The sequence below is a fragment of the Haliotis cracherodii genome, unplaced genomic scaffold (assembly GCF_022045235.1).
Source record: "Haliotis cracherodii isolate W230 unplaced genomic scaffold, xgHalCrac1.p SCAF_18, whole genome shotgun sequence".
NCBI lineage: Eukaryota > Metazoa > Mollusca > Gastropoda > Lepetellida > Haliotidae > Haliotis > Haliotis cracherodii.
The window spans coordinates 9,969,996-9,994,833 of NW_027266273.1; the positions used below are offsets into that span (position 1 = coordinate 9,969,996).

Here is a 24,838-nt window from a genome sequence, read left to right on the forward strand (position 1 = left end):
TGCGTTTCTTTTGCGTGTGAGTATATATATTATCGCTAAGAATGAACATGCATGTTGTTAAAGATATCACGCCTATTCACGAGAAGCATCGTGGACTCACGGCGTCTTGGAAAAGAGGTGTCAGTTAAACTCTCCTCTTAATCATATTGCAGTTGTCGGTGATACTGGGCAACGCTCTGAATGACAATAGCTGTACATCTTCCCCTCGCAGCAACCAACGAGTATGGTTCTGCTGATGATGCTACGGCTAAGGGACGCAACTCCGGACAGTGAGTTGCAACACCTTCGACCAATTTGTCCCCCGTGTCTCCAAATGGACTAGATCCGGGTTAGAATTGGTCTTTGGCAACCATGTTTGTTGTAAGAGGCGAATAATGGGATCGGGTGGTCACGCTGGCTGACTTGGTTGATGCCTGTCATCATATCCAATTATTGTAGACAGTTGTTCATGTCTTGTCCAGACTCGATAATTGACAAACAGCCGTGCTACAGCTTGAATATTCCTGACTACATAATTAACCAACCCAGCAAATCTGATCAAACAGGTTCTGTAACCTTCTTCAGCCCGAACGACCTGTAGCGATAATGCCGTAGCATTGATAGCATTTCATACCGCAGTATACCCGTCATATTTAGACTAAAAACAGGAATTTTTCTCGGGCATCGGCAAGTCACTTTAAATTCTGCGTGTCAGTCATTTTAAGAGCCAATAAAACAATTGGATTGTTAAATCCATAAAATATAATGCTTGACAACTGACGAAAGGTTTGACAGGCATTTTTTAGAAGTTGTCTCATGGCAAAGAAGACAATGGCGTGTTTCGGAATAGATCTTTTTACCGTTGTCAAGCAAGCCTTTTTGTTTCACTTCAGGATTATATGTTTTTTTTACATAAATTGATAATGGATGCAAAATAATTATGTCAAAATGGACAAAAACAAATTATGCGTAGAAAGAAAGATGAAACTGATTAGCTTCTAAATTCTCAACCTCCCTCCCCTGAAAATAAAATGGACTATCCCCTAGCACTGAAAGTAAGTATCGATAAGTGGTTATAATTTCCCCGTCTAGCCTTTAGTGAGGCAAATTACTGGTTCAGATGTAGCTCATTTATAGAGCAAGTCTGGAGTAAACTACCAGCTAACTACACATGTCATCGACCTGCACACTAATAAAGTCGTCATGAAGTGTATGTTTACCTGGGCAGTCTGTTAATCTGACCATAAATAACCATCGTTATACTTCACATGGTACACTGCCTACCTTAATGTCTCCCAGTGAGCTCAAATATTTCGGGTCTTTCGGCGTGCCAGGCGAACGTTTTAAAGTGCAAGTATCATGAAAAAAAAGTAATAGATTATTCTGAAATCATTATGGAAGGGTGGAAACTGGACTTTTGTGGTCAGTTAACTCTCTTGCCTCGGGAAGATGGTATGATGTACAATAAGATGGGTGTGAAAACGTTAACTAAGCACTGCTGGGTTTAATTATAAGTACGTATTCATCTTTGTAGTGCTATTTTAAGACTGCAACGGGATGTTGTGATTTAGACGAAATAAACTAAACAAACGAATCAATCTGTGTTTTATCAGTTGTAATCCATGCGCCCAATATGGGGATCATCCTGATAATTTTCGTCACTATTGTCGGTCTACGGTTCAAGCATGGTTCGCTTGTACGTCTTCCTCACAAATCACCAATTCATCTTCCGAAAAACATGCACATTCCCATCTTCCCGTGGTAAGAGAGTTAACTGACTATAAAAGTCCAGTTTCCACCCTTGCCGAACTAGGCTGGTATTATGGAGTTATGTTTTGGCTGGACTAACGAGTCTATGCATAGTCCAATCAAAATCGCGCAACAAAATCGAAATACGGTTCGTTAATTGTCATGCAGGTCGATTGCAGGATTTGCAAAGCATGTGCACAGCCAACTCGTTGTCAACCAGAGACCATATAATTCTATTATATGGTCTCTGTTGTCAACAGATATTTGCCAATTCTTTCCATGTTTTAGTTAAGGTACTCACGTGATTTGATGCACTTTTCGATGTAAGACCCGTTTTATCACAATATAAAACTTGATTATCGATCAGATCGTCTTGACAGGGTGCCGCCGTTTTGTATGAAGCAAATGCAAGTTATACGAGAGGTGGAATCTGATTGGTCCATAGGAGAGGCATGGAAGGGACATAACTCGTATTGGCCAATGGTGGCGCTACGATCGAGCCCAGGAATTCCAGCATTGTTCGGCAAGGGTGGAAACTGGACTTTTAAAGTCAGAAAACTCTCTTGCCTCGGAAAGATGTCACATTCCATGACAATTTGTGATATAAATGGCCGTTGTCACATTTTACATGGTCATTGCTAATTGTAGAAAGGATGATGTCTAACGGTTTAAAAGGATGATGAATAGGCTAGCTTTCGCCGAGAACGTGTGCAGTCGACCATGACCGTGAACGGATGTTTGCCTGATAAAGTGAGTGAGTGAGTGAGTGAGTGAGTTGGGTTTAACGCCGCTTTTAACAGTATTCCAGTTATATGTGAGAGGAAAGCCCGTCTCCTGCAAGAGTGCGAACAGAGGGATAGTCTTGTTGTGCGATTAAGCGTGTAATTTTGGAGGTAGCTTGTGCAGTCAAACGTGTTAGTTTGAGGTAATTTCCCCCAACAAGACCACCCGACCAATCAGAGCGTCGCCTACCAGATCATGAAAGTGACAGTTGGCATGTGATTGTCTGAAAGCGTTAACACTGCGTATTCCGAACGAGAGTGACGGGCTTCATGACTGAATCCATCCAATCAACCTTTTAGCCATTCCAGAATGTTCGTTTGTTTCGTTCCCAAATTTGTAATCGGGAATTTGCCAAAATATGTTTCAAAGCGTAGTCGCCAGTTTGAAACTAGTGCCGTAAGGCACGAGAAAACTGCCTCCTGATTGGCTTATGTCGATTTCTTGTCAGTCATTCCAAAGTTCGCGAAAAGTCGGTCTGACATGACCCGTAATGGGATGTCCTCAGATCTTTGTTAAGATCTGATTTTAATGAGATTGTAGACCGGACTAAAGTCCAAATAAACCTTATTTACGCGCCGTTTTCGATGTTTTGATTACGATATTTGCATCAAAGATGTAACGATCTTTCCAAATTTGCAAAGTTGTATATACCCATACGACGTGCACTTTAACCCCTAAGCTACCCATCCGTCCATTAGAAGCAAAATTATAAGGTACCCCAATTTACCGTGAAGAGTTGCGTCCCTTATGCGTGACAGAAACCTGTGATCGCGGGTTCGAATTCTTATTCCTCAATGACTGTGTTGTTCGGTTTGTTTTCACCGTACACGTAGTCGGGGGATTCACCAAAGCGAGAAACCTTCATCATTTCGCGCTCTACACCTTCATCAACATGACGCATCGTGATATAACTGAAAACTTCACAGCGACCTCACTCACTTAATCATTGATACTTTGTCTCACAATGTAGGAACCCGGGTTCCTCAGATGCGATTTTGTCTTGAAAAAAACCAGGAGTGAGTGAGTGAGTGGGTGGGTGGGTGGGTGAGTGAGTGAGTTAGTGAGTTAAGCGTCTCTTTGAAGATAATTTAAGTCATAGCAAGGCGTGTTGGACTAATGTGGGAGGAAAGACCGACAGCAGTCATCGACCACCTTGACAACAAAGGAATCATAGTCGGAGTGAATCTTAGGTTCCTGGACAATGTAAGGGACGCAACCCTGAACAACTACCCAATTTGGCCACCAGTGCTCGATAATTCCAATATAAATATATAAGGCACAACATACTGATGCCTGCTCAAGTGTTTTTATCTTACATATTCTCAACATATTACTCATCTAGTCCATTTACTTTGAAAAAAATGAAAAAAACTCACAAGGCTAATGATTCCTATTGAGACACCATTTTAATGGCCGTCGTCACGCAACACACACATACAACATACGAGAAGAAGGGCCCTTTTTCATAGATGAGAACAGATAGTATCTTTACACATGAGCTGGCTCTGGCTACTGGTATGCTGATGCTTGTCTTGCAGAGCTCCATAGGGTACTCCAAGCATCATCACATGGGGTACAGTTGATCCGAGACATCGAAATGGACCCATTATCTTCCAGAATATTGGCCCAGACAATGGTAATGGCGTCACTCCTCAGGGCCCATGTTGTGTTCATCTATACTCGACACTAAAATACGTCTTTCTGACAGATATGGCCCATCTTACTGGTCGCCCTACAGCATCGGGAACGACACCACGTCCAATATATATTGAACACAAATGGGGATGATCTCCAACGAAGCCGAAATGCCGCCATTTCACGGACATGGCTCCTTGTCCCAGTATTCCACATTAATCACCAGTCACTCTTTGTTGTTGTTCGTTGTTTAACGCCGCACTCAGCAATATATTCAGCTATATGACGGACGTCTGTAAATAATCGAGTCTGGATGAGACAATTGACATCCTGAGCATCGATCTACGTAACTGACATGGGACACGATGACATGCACCAACCAAGTCAGCGAGCCTGACAACCCGTTCCCGTTAGTCGCCCTCTTACGGCAAACAGGATTTGCTGAAGACCAATTCTAACCCGGATTCTCAAGGGGTCACTCCTTTTGCAAGAAATTTTTGTTGTGATGCAAATTGTGGCCAGCCGTGGTACGGACTTTGCAAGTGCTGTGAATAGTTGTTGTATGATTCTTTACGTTATGTATAAGTTCAATAAGTAGAAATATATTTGCGTTTCTTTTGCGCTTGAGTATATAATAAAACAGCACTAAATCACACGGCGTGTCAATGCACTATTCGAAAACAGCGTTGCAACTACTCTCTAATAATAAATGACATTATTTTATTTATTAATGAAAGACTCCGTGATCTATTGGAAGAGCGTCCGCACAGAGAGCGGAAGGTCCGGGGTTCGATCCCCGGCCACGTCATACCAAAAGACGTTAAAAGATGGAACATGTTGATACCCTACCTGGCGCTCGGCATTAAGGGGGAAAAAACAATGACTGGTCGGCTTGGAGTCAGTATAATGTGTCTGAGTGGGGTATTCATGTTAAACTGCGGCAGGGTATATCAGTGGGCTAGCACGATAAAATAGTTAGTTAGTCGTGACAACTACAAGCATACACACATGTACATGCACATTGCAATATAAGTGCAATTATCCTGGACACAACGTTAAACCTGATTTCACCTCACCTCATTGATAAAAACAACAACCTCCCAGCAAAGTACCAGAGTTTAAGTACACAACAATTATAATATAGTCATAAGACTATTCAACAATATATTTTCCAAGATCGTCTCCATGCATCACTATTCAAGAGGATTCATCAATTGCAATTTCTCAGCCTAACAGGTACATGTGTACCCATACTTTTAAATGCTTGAGCACCATCGTCCTCGTGGATTGTGGCTTTTATTTTCTCGTGTAACGTTAATGAATGAAGGCGAAAGAGAACAGTTATAATTATTCATCGGTAAAAAATACACGATAAGAGATGTCAGTGGTTGCTTCGGGCTATGGTTTAAAAAATTATAAGATGATTATGTGTGGAAGAAGCTTAACTGCATTTTTTACATGTGTTGTCAATGGTGAAGATTGCACGCAATGTCTTGGCGTTGCGCTATTTAGCCTGTTTCTTGCAGGTGTTCTGTTACGTGATGGAGACAGGTGACAAAGTCACATAAACAATCTGTTTGTCATTGTCCACAATTATTCCTACTCCATCAGACAGCCTACGTGGTCTAGTGGTAGAGCGTCCGCCCGGAGAGCAGAAGGTTCGGGGTTCCATCACAAAGACCGTACCGAAATATTTTAAATGATGGTACTTGTTGTTTCCCTGTCTGGCGCTCGGCATTTGGGGACGAAACAAGGACTCGGAGACAGTATATGTGTCTTAGTGGGGTATTCCTATTAAACTGCAGCATATCTCAGTGAGCTAGAACTATAAATCGTAGCAGACACGCAGTACAAGCAGTCACACATACACACACGTGCATGTACATCGCTATATAAGTGCAATAATCTTGGACGCGACGTTAAACCCCATTTAACCTCACCTCTAATAATAAATGACATTATTTTATTTATTGATGAACGACTCCGTGATCTAGTGGTAGAGCGTCCGTCCGGAGAGCGGCAGGTCCGGGGTGCGATCCCCGGCCACGTCATACCAAAAGACGTTAAAAGATGGTACTTGTTGTTACCCTGCCTGGCGCTCGGCATTAAGGGGCAAAAACAATGACTGGTCGGCTCGGAGTCAGTATACTGTGTCTGAGTGGGGTATTCATGTTAAACTGCGGCATGATACATCAGTGGGCTAGCAGTATAAAATAGTTAGTCGTGACAACTACAAGCACACGCACATACACACACGTGCATGTACATCGCTATATAAGTGCAATAATCTTGGATGCGACGTTAAACCCCATTTAACTTCACCACCTCCTACTTCATTATAGGGTTTAACGATGCTTGATCAGTATTCCAGTTACATGCATATCACGACGTGTCGGCTTAATGTGGGAGGAAAGCCCGAAGTGATGCAGATCTCAGACGTTTACCAGTTTGGTGAAACTCACGAGCACGGGTATGGTGCTGACAAACCTTGAAACAAAATAGGGGCGAACCGAACGATCATAGGCTTCTGCTGTGCCCAGGGGACGCAACTCTGCACAGCGAATCGCGGCGCCTTAGACTACTGGGCCAACCGTGCCCCCCTAGAAAGTCGAAGTACTTTTGAAAATATTACACGCTGTTCCAATTATATTTATATAATCCATCAGGGCGAAAGACAAAATTACGTAGTTGCATATCCATCACAATACCATGGCCTATGAGAGTGAATTATATTTTACGCTGATGACACCGACTTGTGAATGACAGAGACCGGGCCAGGCGAACAATGGAATAGTTCAATGATCAAACGACCCAGGCGGCCTGGGTATGATAGCACTCAATTAAAAAAAATCTCTTCACGAAAGTTCTTCTGGTTGGTAGTGGACACAGGTGCCCAGTTATCCAAGCCGCCGCGATTCGCCGAGCAGAGTTGTGTCTCTGTGGCATGCCCTAAACCTGTGTTTTATTTTGTTCGAATCCTAGACTCGCGCTGTTGCTATGTTCCTGCGTTTGTCATCACCATCCCCTTGCTCCTTAGTTTTCCCAGGTTGGTAAACGTATACCCGCATCGTTCGGGTTTTCCTCCCGCTAAGCTAATTGTTATAGTGAGTGACTTGGGTTTAACGCCGCTTTTAACAGTATTCAAGTTTTATCACGGCGTGTCAGCTTAATGTGGGAGGAAAGCCGGGAGTGATGCAGGTCTCAGACGTTTACCACTTCGGTGAAACCCACGAGCACGGGTATGGTGCTGACAAACCTAGAAACATAATCGGGGCGAACCGGGATTCGAACCCACAATCATAGGTTTCTGGCGTGCCCAAGGGACGCAGCTCTGCACAGCAAATCGCGGCGCCTTAGACGACTGGGCAACCCGTGCCCCACTAATTGTTATAGCTGTCATGCCGTGACTGAACTACCTTTCAAAGCGGATTAAAACCAAATATGGGTAGTAATGCGTCATGTAGGTGATTCTGCTTCCTGCTGGTGACCTAGTAATTGTGATAAATATCTACAGATCCAGGCCCTAGACCATTTCAATAAAAACTTCAAAGTGTTTGACTTGAATAGTCGAAGCCAGGATAAGTCGATCGGGTTCTTGCACCTGCTACCACTCACCTCACCTCTCAAGCTAATCTTTGCAGCATCTCCTCACGTTTTGCACTGCAGTAGATATCAGCCCCAGTCCCCAGCGCGGCTAATCATTAGACTGTCATCGGCAAAAAGACGGTAGGGAAAAGAATAAATTAAGTATGTATTAATGTTACGCATGCTCGTTTGTCAAAACGTACATCTGCGAAATCGTAACCGGCTGTTGCCAGGATATCTGGTGCTTCCCAGAGCGCCATCTATATGTTTGTGTGAAGAAGTGGATTTCGTGTTGCCATAGGTTATGACTTTTACCAAATGATTTGTTTTGTTTTTTTTGTTTAACGCCACACTCAGCAATATTCCAGCTTTATGACGGCGGTCTGTAAATAAACTAGTCTGGACCAGACAATCCAGTGATTGACATCATGAACATCGATCCACGCAATTGGGATACGATGACATGCAACAACAAAGTCAGCGAGTCTGACCACCCGACCCCGTTAGTCGCCTCTTACGACAAGCATAGTCGCCTTTTACGACAAGCATGGATTGCTGAAGACCTATTCTATCCCGGATCTTCACGAGTCCCATCTATACGACCATCATTAACAACATCATAAAACCACATGACCTACTGCTATTTATGATGAATACCGGTTTTACTAATATTTTAAATCGACATATCGATATTGACACTATTTATTACATACTTGGCATTGCGATACCCAATCAATTATGGCACCGAAGCCGTATCATTGCAGAACGGTGATACCAGATAGCACCGCCTGCAGAAGCAATGAGTGAGTGAGTATGGTTTTACGCCGCTTTTAGCAATATTCCAGCAATATCACGGCGGGGGACACCAGAAATGGGCTTCACATATTGTACCCATGTCGGGAATCGAACCCGGGTCTTCGGCGTGACGAGCGAACGCTTTAACCACTTAGCTACCAGACCACCCTACAGAAGCAATGACCTCAGTTAAGAACGTAGCGACGTCATCGGACAATTAAGGACATCATGGGTTGTGAGAGCACCTAGCATCTTTGTTAGGTGCATTTGACCCCCTCCGTGGTCTAGTGGTAGAGAGTCCGCTCGCAGAGCGGAAGGTCCGGTGTTCGATCCCCGGCCGGGTCATACCAAAAGAAGTTAAAAAATGGTACTTGTCCTACCCTGTCTGCCGCTCGGCATGAAGGGGCTAAAACAAGAACTGGACGGCACGGAGTCAGTATACTGTGTCTGAGTGGGGTATTCATGTTAATCTGCGCTGTACATGTATAAGTGCAATAAACTTGGATACGACGTTACACCCCTTTTCACCTCACCAGTTGGGTGCATTTAGATACAGGCGCCTTCAATCAACACGTTTTGAAACTTTTGACATCGAGTTTGTAATACCCGCGTGGCGATTCCGGGCAGGAATATGTCCCAAGCAATCAATACCGGACGCAAGAGGCGACCAAATGGATCGGGTGACCAGATACGGTGACATGGTTGAAGCATGGCCCGACAGCGTAGGTCGTTCGCAATGTCAATCACTGGATTGTCTGGTCCAGTTTCGATTCTTTACAGGTCGCCGTCACATAGCTGGACTATTGTTTAGTGCGGTGTTAAACAACAAACACACAATCAAGTATGTGCCAAGTAAAAAGTCATACCTTCTCTGGAATTTGAAAAGGTACACACTTGCAAACATGGCTGGGAACTCTTGCTATTGGGGATTTTTCCCAATCACACAATGAGATAATCATGTATTTTTGCTAGAAAGTATGAATCGCAACATCGATAGTAACATTTTTGTATTACATTACGGGATCACTCCCACGTTCAAGAACATTTTGCGAAAACATTTAAATGACAATCAACAATAAAACTGATTAACGTAACAACAAAGAAATGTGTGGTAATGGTCTTTCTTAATTCTTCAAAGGAAACTATATAAAATCCACAACAGTTTTACTTGTATTCCTTCATATGCTTTCCATTTCGACTGACATGAGATGCACAATAACGATTTGTTTCCAATTCGATTGTATTAGATAGACAGACGTTCCAGACAGCCAACACTGGTAATAAAAAAAAGAAAACTCAACAGTGTCAGTATTATTATTTTTTGTCAGTTAAACACAATCAAACGAATGCCTATTATGCCAAAACACCCTTATGGGATTTACGATCCATTTATGAAGAAGTATAACATAAAAATAGGACAATTCAAAATCATCAAAGGCCGTTAATGGATGTTGTTAAAACAAGCTTTCAGCTGCAAAATATGGCATTATGACCAGAATTTAAATTGATCTAAACTTTTAACAATGCAAGGAGTGGTAATATGAAAATATTATACAATAGTTTTAATTCTATATTGTCCTCATTTTCTGGTGATATGAACATTGAATGCACCTCTTGGTCTGGGGAGTCACTCATCTCAACCAGTCGTTATTGCCTTTACCCTGGGGATGACGTTAACACATCAATACTATGCATGAGCTGTGATTTTAATTACATACTGGACGCTCGGATACTGCGATGCCATTCTGAAATTGTGTTCAAAATTAGTTCCAACGCCCCGATGCCACTGTAGTTATGGACACCATAGGTTTTCTTTTACAACTGATTAAAAGTAACAAAGCGAATACTTGAAACTGGGTTTGGGGCTGCCTGACGGGCGATCAACTGCAGTTTACAGTTACGTAGGTTGGTTTGAACATTATTACAGTTATATCATTGCGTGTCAACTTCTTGTTGGAAGAACCCAAAGTCATGCAGACCTTTACGTTCCGAGCATGGTTACTATGGGGACAAGCCGAGAATATCTGTTTTATATTTTAGTCTACAAACGCTGTATTTGATAATAGTGTTAACACGCTTGACACTCTCGCTACCGTACAAGGAGCTTTGAGGTGCTGTATCTTGAAGCTGCTGATGAAACTGCGCATTCTAAATTAACTTGCTTTTGTACAGCTAAACATTTTTGGTTGTATTTGTAAAATCCAAACGTGAGTTTGCAACACGCTTGAAATCATCTTATGAATACAACTGTCACTGGCTTTACGATACGTCACTATTTTCTTTTAAATTATTTTTGGTGTGTTGAATATTTCGTATTCCCCGTGATTGTAGAGTCTACACATTTAGATCGGCGTGAGCGTGATTCCGCTGCAGCTGACATTATCTTCATATTGAAACAGGGAGTTATTACAATACTCCAAGAGATCAGATATAAGATATCTTTATAAGGTTTATAAGATATCTTACATTGTCTATGAGGAGAATGAGTGTCACCTTTTGTTAACTCCAATCACCGACAACAACGTAGCCCAGAAAGTTTTAAGACCATTCTACGATAGGTTTAATATGTTGATATCAAACTGTAATACATCGACAATTAGCAGCAGTGCCATGTTCTTAATCTCCGCCTCTAACTAACTTATTCTGGGATTCAAACCCAATCGGACGCTTGTACGCATAAGGAATGCAACTCTGTAATGTAACTTGTTAAAATTCAGTCATTTGAGTCAGTGGCTTGTTTTTGCGCCGCTTTCAACACTTGATTGTTTATATCACGCAGAGCAGGCCTAATGGGGTGAAAGAAGCCGTTTGCCATTTTGATAAAATCGAAGAGCACGACAATGGTGCTTAATTCAAAGGAAGATAATGAGGCTGAAACTGCGATTGAGATGAGGGGCAACCTCTGTACCTAACACAGAATGATCTCGGTTGGCTGGGTATCTCAATTTGTTCTTGATGTCACATGATGGACTGTGCTCACTCACTCACACACAGCAACAGATGTCAGTTATCCCATTTTATTCAATTTTACCCGGAAAGTATTAAAAGAATATTGTTGAATATTGTTTTCCGATACCTCTAAATAACGTACGTAATATGCGAATGCATATCTTTGAGAATACCTTACAACGATCAATGGCCAGAGCCTTAACGGTTACGCACCCAATGCAAAGTTATTTTATGTTTTTATGTTCGGGGAGAATATAACTGAGGCACTGACACAAATATGCATTCCCTTGAGTGAGTGAGTGAATGAGTGAGTGAGTGAGTTGGGTTTAAGGCTGCTTTTAATAGTATTCCAGTTATATCACGGCGTGTCAGCTTAATGTGGGAGCAAAGCCCGAAGTGACGCAGGTCTTAGACGTTTAGCACTTCGGTGAAACCCACGAGCACTGGTATGGTGCTGACAAACCTAGAAACATAATCTGGGCGAACCGGGATTCGAACCCACAATCATAGATTTCTTGCGTGCCCAAGGGAAGCAACTCTGCACAGCGAATCGCGGCGCCTTAGACAGCTGGGCCACCCGTGCCCCCACATTCTCTTGAAAACAAACAAACTGCTGCGCACCTTGTATCGGAGTTATCGGGATTGAGACCGCTGGTTTTGTTTTTGTTTTTTAGAGTTGATGCATCAAGGAGAAAGGATGGAAGTGAACGTGTGCTTTAAGGAGAAACAATCAAGGAGAAACAATCAAGGAGAATCAATCAAAGAGAAACAATCAAGGAGAATCAAGGAGAAACAATCGAGGAGAAACAATCAAGGAGAAACAATCAAGGAGAATCAATCAAAGAGAAACAATCAAGGAGAATCAAGGAGAAACATCAAGGAGAAACAATCAAAGAAAACAATCAAGGAGAAACAATCAAGGAGAAACAATCAAGGAAAAACAATCACGGAGAAACAATCAAGGAGAAACAATCAAGGAGAAACAACCAAGGAGAAACATCCAAGGAGAAAAAAACGAGGAGAAATAATCAAGGAGAAACAATCAAAGAGAAACAATCAAGGAGAAACAATCAAGGAGAAACAATCAAGGAAAAACAATCACGGAGTAACAATCATGGAGAAACAACCAAGGAGAAACAACCAAGGAGAAACAATCAAGGAGAAACAATCACGGAGAACAACGCGTCAAAAGCGGAAATTATCAACGGCAAGCTTACAGAAAGCGTTCCCTACTTAACACCATGGTTGTCATCAAACACGTCTCATTTGTTATATCACTCCAACACGAAAACTGTTTTAGTTCCAATTGGCGATAAATGAAATTAAATCGAACCTGCTTACGCAAGTAGCAGGCAGTAATAAATAACAATGTCAGTAGGTTTTTTGTGATTGAAGTCAAACGGCCATGAGAAAGATTATGACTGCTTTGGTAATGGGCTAGATTGCGAATGACGTTTTCCGTTTTTGTAAACTATCAAGTGGTATCACACGTTGATCCTAAGTGCCTTATTTAGGTGTGAACTTTGCCTGTCAAACTGGTCGTACCCTGGGAGGTAGTGTTACGTATGTGTGTGTTGTGAATGCAGTTGGGAATACCGAAAAGATTGTTGTACCATGATTACATTATACTGTAGCTGACCGCCTCCGTGGTCTAGTGGCAGAGACGTTAAAAGATGGTACTAGTTGGTACCCTGTCTGGCGGACTTGTCGCCTGGGAGTCAGTATACTGTGTCTGGGTGGGGTATTCATGTTAAACTGTGGCATGGTATCTTAGTGGGCCAGCACTATAAATCGGCATCAGTCCGGACTAGTACAAGCAGCCACACACATACCACGTGCAAGTATGTCGCTACATAAGTGCGATAATCTTGGACGCGACGTTAAACCCCATTTAACCTCATCTCACCTGTACCATAGCTTGGGCAACACGAAAGCATAATGTAGTAATACAGCTGGTCCTTCGTGAAGGTTTTCTAGTATATGTACCCAGACTAACATTTAGTCTCGGAAATAAAGTTATCTTATTAGAAATTAATTCTGTGCCACACTAACATTACCCTCTGATGTCTTTTTGTCTCAAAACCTATCACCTCCATGGCCGCCTAGCTACCACTCTATAAGGTATATAACAGCTACTACTGCAACCGCTAACAAGTGTTCATCCAGCACACTAACCACACATGAATACAATACATCCACGCAGCCTTCATCAGCCTTTATTCTCATAAGAACCAACAACGGTGGTACAATAGCATATTTTACATAAACTAACGGCCAAGAGAAACGTAACCACTCTAATAATGAAATGCCAAAAAATATGAATACAAGTTCAAACTAAATCAATGTAAAACACATCGCCCAAACACAACAATGATACACGTCTATGGTACGAATTTTTGTAGAAAATGTAAAAAAGGGGAAAACACGTGACGCGTGGGCAGCCGAAATTTTATACATGTGCAATAAGGGCATATAAAAATATGGACGGCTTGTCAGACACTCACACTGATAAAAAAACACACCACAGAATTGCCGCGACTGACACCCGAACAACGCGAGTGGGCCCCGGGTGGGATACCGACGGGAGCAACCCATGCCCACATTGCTGGAACCTTTAGTAGCTCCCGTGTTGCTGTAACTAACCTGGTGCAACGTTACAGACAGACCCAGACATCATCCAGGCCAAGAACAGGCAGATCCAGGATAACTACGCCCAATGAAGACCGATACTTGCGTATTCGGAATCGATTCCCGGCAGTGACGTTGTTAGCGACGAATGCCTTCGGGCATATGGTTAGTCGACATACAGCCGCCGGGTGGCTTAGGTTTAAGGATTTATGGCTTACAACCCTCACAGAGGACAGTTATTGACAGCGCAACATCGTTGTCAGAGATTAAGAGGGGCCCGGATTGTACGTCGTTGGCAATGACGTGACTGGTAGAGGGTCGTCTTCACTGATGAAAGCCGGTTCTGTCTGTTCAGAGCTGACGGAAGACAGCGTGGTTCAAGCCCTCCAAGAAGTATGGCGACGAGAGTTTTCGCTTGTCTTGAAGCAGGGGGTGGTCATACACTCTATTATTGTGACATGCCATTAAACATAAGCGATTTTAAATGTGATTGCCCTTTGTCCATGACGTTGAAAGCTTGTTTTTGATACAATTCAATTCGGTCAACTGGCAAGCCAATATCGTATGTTATATGTTATAAACGTATTACTGTCATTTTAAACGTTGATTTCGTTGAGATTTGAATCTGTTCAATACATTTTACTTCATGCATCTATCTTTTGTGGCTTTTAAATAAAAGTGATGTCAAGCTATGGTAAATTTTCTTTTGTCCGTCTTTTTTAAGGATATATTCATAAAACACATGTTAGGATGGTATAACGGTATGCACGTAGAGCTATCTAATGTTTACAGTCGTAAATATCAATTGTATGAATTTACACTTTTTCAGTACTTATAAATTATGTAAACGTTGTTTATAATTACATAAAGTTGGCCATAAATGATAAATATATATCCAAACCTATTAATCTTTCGTTCTCGAGGGCGTTATGTTTGCACATAAAAATAAAATCGTGTCCAACAGCTGATGACGTTCTCTCTACAAATAATATACTGCTCAAAAGAAGTTAAGGACCATCCGATTCTTTTATATTACTTTAGTTAATCTGTTATGGCATAGTAAAAGTAATATGAAAGAATCAGGTAGTCCTTAAATTCTGTTGAGTAGTATACATATACAACTCACAAAAACGTCACCGGAAACATATACTAGCTTGATTGTTATCAAACCTTTCTGCTTAGAATGTTACTGATTGCAATATACAGGCAGCGCTGATATTGGCCATGGAGACTGTAATTCATCTGACTTCTATAAACTGTACATGCAGGTGGCTGTCAAGCGTTGATTAGTGCAGTTTGGTCAAGGAAATCCATGCCAAGATGTGCCTGCTGTCATTTATTGCTGATTAAGCACATGGACTTGCTTAAGCACCAACGTCCAGCACGAGACAGTCTGCTTCATCTTGTGATGCTGAGAATACCTTAGAGCCATGTACGATATTTATTGCAGCTGTCACAGAGTGACTTAACTGCACTCTGGACAACGCAATGTTAAAGAATTGTAGCTTCTGAACAACAACCCTTTTTTGTACAGTATCGTTTAGGAAATCTGAACTATTTTAACATGATGTAATCCATGCGTAATCCATGCGTAACGGCGGTCAGTTGAACCTTTGTCTAACACAGCATTTCACATTATGACATTTATAGCCTTAATCCATTTTCCCCGGGCCGTGTCTGTAATCACATCCATAAGCCCCATGTCAAGGGCAACGCTATTGTCTCTTTGTCTGTTTATTGTTGTCCAATAGTGTATATATATGTTTACATCCTTACTGTTAGTTAGTCTGGTATTCCGACAGCACCTGTATGTACAGCCGCGAGTAGGATACGCCTGCTTGCTGGACTTCACTTGTACTTGTTGAGTTGGAATCTCCGCTCGACATATTTCTAATTGTATTTTGTTTTATTGCCGACTAAAAAAAGTTTGGACTCAACGTATTCTTCGTCTTCAATCTGAGCTAATTTCCCCGTCAACAAATGCGCGTTGACAACTGGTGTTAGAATCCGGCTGGAGTAACTTTTGAGCTTACTCCCGATCCCGTAACCTCTCCACTTGCCTACCATCTACATACGTGTATATATATCGAGGATGAATCCCCAAGTCCTGTGTCTACCCCATGAAATCGCTAGCGTCCTGATCAACATGGATCTCCAGCACCTTCATCTTGAATGGACCATCCAAGAAAGTATGGACAACCTTCAAGTGAACCTAAAGTGGAGGAAACAGCCAGCAGCCACAGTGAGTAATGTCATAATAAAGTCGTCAATCATGAAGTCGCGGGCCAAAATGGAGCGAGATAGGAAACGCCATTACAGTTATATGAAGAGAAATGTGCCCAACTCCATGCTGATGAATGTCCCTCGCTGAGCACCCCAAACGTAAATAGTGTCAGTACAGTTGCCAAGTGTATCAACAAGAAGACAACAGCTACGTACAGTGATACGTCATGTCAATCTGAGAAGTCCCCATCAGTTAACACTGGGACCATGACGAACCCGGTCTCGTTTGCCAGTGTTGGTTCTCAGACCTCAACTAAAATGGAAACTGCAACGTCAGTGCTGAAAACTAAAACAACTACACAGTCGCCTCCCAACCAACCCAGATCTACCCGAATTACAGAAAGAGTTCTTAAGCGGCGAGTCAAGAACAACAAACCCGAATTTCTCATCAAATGGCAGAATCTACCCAACAACAAAAACACCTGGATCCCTGAGGCTAAGCTTGACAGTGTCGCCGTAGCATACCTGGACACTAATGAAAAATGTGTACCTGGGCCTAAACCATATGAAGAATCCCCATATGATGCCCACGTGGCCTACATGCAGGAACACCGGGCCAGAGTGCAACAGATCGTTCGCATTCGGGAAAATTATTTTCAATATTATGATAACTGACAATTTCACGTTTATATTTGAACATTTGAATAGCGACTTATCTCGACATGTGGACATGTCTTGCTCGAGAGGGCGGCAATTGTCACAGAGTGACTTAACTGCACTCTGGACAACGCAATGTTAAAGAATTGTAGCTTCTGAACAACAACCCTTTTTTGTACAGTATCGTTTAGGAAATCTGAACTATTTTAACATGATGTAATCCATGCGTAATCCAGGCGGTCAGTTGAACCTTTGTCTAACACAGCATTTCACATTATGACATTTATAGCCTTAATCCATTTTCCCCGGGCCGTGTCTGTAATCACATCCATAAGCCCCATGTCAAGGGCAACGCTATTGTCTCTTTGTCTGTTTATTGTTTTCCAATAGTGTATATATATGTTTACATCCTTACTGTTAGTTAGTCTGGTATTCCGACAGCACCTGTATGTACAGCCGCGAGTAGGATACGCCTGCTTGCTGGACTTCACTTGTACTTGTTGAGTTGGAATCTCCGCTCGACATATTTCTAATTCTTCGTCTTCAATCTGAGCTAATTTCCCCGTCAACAAATGCGCGTTGACACAGCAAACGTCTGTTCTTCTCCTGGGTAATTAAGTTTGTGTGTTTGTTTGTTTGTTTGTTTGTTGCTTAACGCCGCACTCCAGCAGTCTGTAAATAATCGAGTCTGGACAAGACGATCCAGTGATTGACATCATAAGCATAGATCCAAGCAATTTGGATACGATGACGCATCAACCAAGTCAGCGAGTATGACACCCGATCTCGTTAGTCGCCTCTTACGACAAGCATAGGCGCCATTTACGACAAGCCTGGGTTGCTGAAGACCTATTCTACCCCAGATCTTCACCGTATAATAATTGGGACAGTTGAATTTTAAGTCATATCAATGGTCTATTTCTATTTCTCTTGTTTAACTTGTTGTCATGGTTTAGTACTTGAATAGTAATGCTATTATATTACCTATATTCTTTGTCATCTCAGACGTGGTTCTGGCAGGTTCTGGTCGCCTGCGTCGCAATTTACAATGCAGAGTTGTCTTCCCGTGCAAGGATCCGCTGGTTCATCCCGGTATTGAACCTCGATCTGTCAGTACTCATGCTTGTGTTTTTCATCAATCGGGCTCATCGTCCATAAATGCAGTCATGCGATAAAATAACTATTGTTGAAAAGCGCGTTACACCAAACACATTCACTCGCTCATTCATAAGGCATTGAAAGACCCGTTTTGACGCACGGGGCTAGAGCCGAATCACCATGGTCCATCGTGGACGCCACTTTTTGGTTTTAACATGGCTTTCTCTACCACCAAGAAAAAACAGCCGATACTTTTCTCTCAGGTAACGACATTTGTCAAAAAGTCAACAATTATCTACGTGATGACATACTTTTTAGAAATTTCTTAGAAGTTGACGGATAACAAAGTAAATCTTTCTTGACAACAGTTTAATGATCTACACCGAAACGACGCTATTACAGTCTAAGATAGAAGATGTTATCCATAAACGTTTGTCTTCTTTGAAATGTAAGGTATTACTAATTGTAAAAATCCTTGACTTTTTAAATTTCGAGGACATTTCCAGCTTATTGCAGCTTCGATTTGCAGCATTTCATAACGGGGATTGGTTTGTTTCTTATGTTTGTTTAACGCCGCACTCAGCAATATTCCAGCTATATGACGACGGTATGTAGATAATCGAATCTGGACCAGACAATCCAGTGATTGATATCATGAGCATCGAACCACGCAATTGGAATCGATGACATGCTTCAACCAAGTCAGCGAGCTTGACCACCCGATCCCGTTAGTCGCCTCTTACGACAAGCATAGTCGCCCTCCAGTGCAAGCATAGGTTGCCTAAGACTTATTCTACCCCGGATCTTCACAGGGGCCATAACGGGGAAGATGTGGGAAGGAGAAAGGTAAAACGTGCAGGGTGTTCATTGATATTTGTTTATGTGACGTTTCTTATTTGAGTTATATATTGTGAGAGCAGTTGAATCTAGAATTGACGCATTCTTTTCATTTAGACACATTTATTGCCTCTTGATCTTTCGAGTGAATGTTGTTTTACGTTGAAGGAAACTATATTCCAGATAAATGACGTCGACCTCGAGAGAGGTTTATTTAAGTCTCATCTTAAGTCACACAGATTATTCTTGGCACTAGACTAGATTAATAGTTCCTAAATTGTACATAACTACCGAGAGGGTATGAGTGACTATTAACATCAATGAAAGCAGTTCGATGCAGACAACAATACAATACAATACAATACTGAATACAATATATTATAGCTAAAATGGATAGACTTATCATTAATCCGCCCGCATGTTATCAGAAATCAGCGGGCCACTGTAACTTGATAATGCCCTCATATTGCTTGACGACGGGCCATTATCACGCCCGTTGTTAGATGACGCCATAGGATAGGGATAGGTGACGTCACGTTCATTAGTGACGTCATCTGGTTTATTCTATGACGTTTCCATATCTGTAAAAGTGGGTCAGTGGCATTCGTGTTGATTGCAGCAAATGTTTCAGAACCGATATTGTTGTTTCTTTATATTTGATAACAAATTCAACCCATTTAAACTATAATAACGGTAACGCTATTTTTCAGGGCATTATCATTTGCAGAAGCCCTAGGTCTTTCCAGATAATGGAAGACCTCGGGCTTCTGCAAATGATAATGCCCTGAAAATAGCGTCACCCTTATAATACAATACAAGCCCATGCGTTCCCGCACGCACGCACACACACACACACACACACACACACACACACACACACACACACACACACACACACACACATACATACATAGACCACATACATAACAGTTGAGCTTATAAATAATACGTATTTAAGAGGTGCATAAACTTTGAACTAATGTAGAGTTGTATCATAAGATCATGCCATTCGCCTTCAAGTCTTTCTTTGGGAGGCGGAATGTCCGGAGTTTGTTGCCTTGGTCATTCCACGGAACCAGTTACTTTCATCTAGCAGATGTAACCGGCGTCGGATATGTTGGAAGCCCATACTAAATACACTGACCAAGTCATAAATATTCGATCTTTCCGCTAATTTATGCACATTTTGCCCACGAGAGGCCTCCAGTGGCAGACCAGGGAGTCTGTGTCGTGGCAGTTTGGTTAAACGCTTGAGAAATATGAAGTCTTTGTTTAGTCAAAATAAAATAATTTGCAGCTGATATCATTTAAATGCCAATAAACAAAATGTATTTATAGCTGCATCACCGTGGTGTCCGAGAAATGGGATAATTAATTCGTTTTCTGTGGAGCAGAATTCGGTTGAAATCCTTAACGTCCGCAATTTAACGTCATTCACCATGAAATTGAACACGGTGCTGTCGAAAAACAAGCAAAAGTGCCCAATGACATCATCTGTCACAGATAGTCAAAGCATCAGCTGACAGGCAATTTCCCTATCAGACATAGAGTGACTGTTCTAGGCTTTACAGGGCACGGCGTCACTGAACGCTCGACGTTATTTCGGACTTTGTTACCCATTACTGGTGGCAAGCATTGGTAAAACTCGGGCTGTATTGATTGATGCTTTTTATGTTTAACGCCGAACTCAGCACTATTCCAGCTATTTGACGACGACCTGCACATAATCAGGGCTGGTCAGACAAACCAGTGATTGATGTTATGAGCAACGATCCACGACGTAGGGGAACGATGGCAAGCAAGCAAATAAGTCACTGAGACCAATTTGTTTACTCGCCTGTTACAACCAACATATTTGGATAATGGGTCGCTATTATTATCCGGAATATATTGACCAAATCGAATCCTGGTAATATATAAATGACAGTATAACATATTTATCCAGAGTGTATCCGAAGAAAACTAGCGAAGTGGAACACCAGCCTTATGGTGTTGATAGGAATGATCGAATGCCTTCACGTTCAGGTGAACAATTGACTTGCCTTTGTATGTGTGTGTGACGGGTGCCACCGTTGGGCCAGGATCCGATCACCTATTCGCGAACGTCTGGTGTCATCACTATTTGATAGTGATTCATAAATACATGTTTATGATATAGTCGGAATCGTATTATCGACCCTGCTTTTAGCAGAGAATCCTTACTAATATGGAAGGTTGGTCAGTTGGTTGGTTTGTTGTTTAACGCCGCACTCAGCAATATTCCAGCTACATGACGACGGTCTGTAAATAATCGAGTCTTCTACGACAAGCATTGTCACCTTTTACGGCAAGCGTGGGTTGCTGAAGACCTATTCTACCCCGGAATCTTTACGGGTCGAATATGGAAGGGGTTTTGTTGCTTTTAATATGTAATATTGGCACTTACTTAAGTCGGGTGGTCAGGTTCGGTCACTTATTTGGTAGCGTGGCGTCATAACCCGACGGCTTGGATCTTTGCTCATGATATCAATATTTGGATTTTCTGGTCAAGAATCGATCGTTTAAAGGCCACCGTCATATAGCTGGAGAATTGCTATGTACGGCGTTATACAAGAAACACAGTTTGGTTGAAAAAAACAAAACAACTTGCTTTGTTAACCACAACAGTCTCTCAACAACCCAATACGGAACTTGTTATGCATCCATAATATGAGGGCTATGATGTTTTAAGCCTCGTAATCAGCAGCAGCGTCTGCATCTCACTTTAGTACATAATACAGTGTACCTAGCGAGTCCATTACCTCCATGCGACGTGTGAGGAGGCTGTGAAAGCACCACAGACGGATAATCTTAGACATTCTCATTGGGACGCTCAGATCATCCCCCATCTAGACACACTGTGATGTACGCGCCATTAAGCTGTTCGAGATATCTATCCTTACAGTTGTCGCTAAATTTCTTTTCCAGATTACACTAGGAATTGGTAAGACAACACAGATTGAGCGTTGCTACCAGTAATTAAGGCATCATCTCCGCGGATTTGTTGTTGGGGCGTGCCGTCTAGATAGTTATTGAATCATTATGCCACCCATAGAGTCTTACTTATTTGTAAATAATATTACATGTTTTATATGTAAATAAAACTATCCACGCCCCTGATATCCATTTTAATTAAAAACTTGATATGCCAATAATGACGCTGAATTTGTTTAGAATGAGTCTGTATCGCCTGTTTCAGTTTGCTTACACCCATGAAGATCTGGGTAAGAAAGGGTCTTCAGCAAACCATGCTTACCGTGAAAGGCAACGATGTTTATCCTGAGAGACGACTCACGGGATCGGGTGGTCAGGCTGTCTGAGTTGGCTGATGCATGTCATCGTATCCCAATTGCGTAGATCCTTGCTACCCGTGGAGATCCGGGTTCGAATAGGTTTTCAGTAACCCTTGCTTGCCGTAAAAGGCGACTATGCTTGTTGTATGAGGCGACTCGGGGGATCTGGGGGTCAGGCTCGCTGACTTGGGTTGTGTCATCGTATCCCCATTGCGTGGAACGATGCTCATGATGTTAATCACTGGATTGTATGATAAAAACTCAATTATTTACAGACCGCAGTCATATAACTGAAACATTGCTCGGCGTATATATTGAGTTCGGCATTAAACAACACACTAACAAATAAACAAACACATCATGGAGCTTACAACCCTGGGTAAATAAATGTAAAATCATGTTTGAAATAAGATGCTTCTAAATGAATCGGGTGGTCATACTGGCTGTTCAGTGCTCGTGGTGTAAGTCACTGGATTGTCAGGTCAAGACTCCATTATTTACAGGCCGCGGCCATAAAGCTGGAATACTAGCGATCATGGGTGAGGCGTTAAACGAGAAATAAACACTGAAATGCAGCTAAATGGAAGCTTTCAAAGTGTGTTTACCGCTAAATTCAGTACATCTATGCAATTTTTCTCCCACGATTATGTGTGAATGATCTGATGTTGACGGTGTTTTAATGACTTTACAGAATGGATGGGCGTCATTTATGTTATTACTGGCGGATTTGTGGAGTTTTCTGTCAAATCTCGAGCTAATAAATTGTGCATTGTTGCCAGATTAGTTCGAAATAGCTGTTGCTGGCATAAAAGTACGACTCTCTCATCATTTCTGTAATCCGTCAAGGCAACACGCATTCGGCTTGTAAAGCTTGTATGTAGGTTAATTATATTTCCCCAGGCTCCAGTAAGTAGGCGTTATGGGAAAACTGAATCTTTAATCTGGGATCCCAATTCCGTATAATAAATATACACACCAAATCCAACTTCAGGAACATGTGACAATATGTAGTTTCCTGAATCCTTATCTGAATGAAGAAAGTTATGTCTAACTTTGTGTACAGTAGGGTGGTGATACCTTTATTCACGTGAGGGGGAGAGTGTGATCTAGCCCAAGACTTGTATTGACCAATCTCCATACATCGCAATGGCTATTGGTCTTGTAGTTGAAGGTCGTGCCACCAACAATATGTAACCTGCTTCATCACAGTATTATCCCCTTGCTGCCCAGGAAATCATAAGAGGATAGAATTAAGGATACAATGCAAGCTCGCGTTCATGCATTTATATCCATTATGTATGTCTTTGTCATTGCGGGGGATGCCCAGACAACGATTTCACCAAATTGTTCCGAAAGGGAACACAAAATCATGCTATATCAACACACATATGTATCAGCCCCATAATACCTAATGGACGGGGATGGTTGCAAATCAACTTGATAATCCCACAATAAAGGCGTGTGTCATTAGTATGGTTCCTCATCATCTATCTGAGCGCCTGGAAGACCAAGATTATGGTACATGTCTCTGATGAGGTTGGCATCACGCCCTTATAGGTTTCCGTAATGGTAGTATGACGTCGCATCGGGAGCAGAATTTGCAATATGTTTACTTTCCTTCTCGTAGAAATTTCCCTTAGGGACCAGGAAGCAGAATTTATGCATGTTAACGCAGCAAACTATGGGATTACGGAGGTGTTTGAGTCTGGGGCACAACAAGAAAAATTTTCTTCTATCAAACAAGTGCTGAAATAAAACCTGTTAAATGCATGGCCTTCTAGAAGACTGTCATTGGTGTTGGGTACCTGTACACGATCTGTCTTGGAGGAACCTCCGCATACAAGCAGTATAATGTGGATAGATACTCAGTAGTTGGTGGATATGTCATGGTACAGTTGAATAAGAGTGTTAAAGATGGATAATTATTTGTTTGTTTGCTTGTTTGTTGTCTAACGCCGCACTCAGCAATATTTCAGCTATATGACGGCGGTCTGGAAATAAAACGCCATTTGGATATGATCACATGCATCAACCAATTCAGCAAGCCTGACTAACCGATCCCGTTAGTCGCCTTTTACGGCAAGGATGGGTTGCTGAAGACCTATTCTACAATGGATTTATTACATACTGTGAAAAAAGTAGATTACATTGTTTGTTTGTTTGCTGATTAACGCCGCACTCAGCAATATTTCAGCTATATGACGGCGGTCTGTAAGTAGTCGAGTCTGGACCAGAAAATCCAGTGAGTGACATCATGAGCATCGATCCTTGCAATTGGGATCGATGACATGCTTGTTGTTGTTGTTATTTAACGCCGCACTCAGCAATATTCCAGCTCTATGACGGCGGTCTGTAAATAATCGAGTCTGGGCCAGACAATACAGTGATTGACATTATGAACATCGATCCACGCAATGTGGATCGATGACATGCTTCAACCAAGTCAGCGAGCCTGACCACACGATCCCGTTAGTCGCCTTTTACGACAAGCATAGTCGTCTTTTACGGCAAGCTTGAGTTGCTGAAGATCTATTCTACCCCAGATCTTCAGGTCAGGTTAAGATCGGTCGTGAGAAGAGAGATCAGTTTTCATGCTGCTTGGAACCAAC

General features: G+C 42.0%; 1 protein-coding gene across 1 annotated transcript; it reads left to right on the top strand.

Moving 5' to 3' along the window:
• Nucleotides 1-12,172: 12,172 nt before the first annotated feature.
• Nucleotides 12,173-12,712, top strand: LOC139466031 (uncharacterized). The gene has a single exon (XM_071248047.1). The coding sequence runs from the start codon at nt 12,173-12,175 to the stop codon at nt 12,710-12,712; it is 540 nt and encodes a 179-aa protein (XP_071104148.1).
• Nucleotides 12,713-24,838: the final 12,126 nt, after the last annotated feature.

Excerpts from the sequence above, each read along its gene's own strand:
- LOC139466031 (XM_071248047.1), top strand. The coding sequence starts at position 12,173 with ATGGAAGTGAACGTGTGCTTTAAGGAGAAACAATCAAGGAGAAACAAT.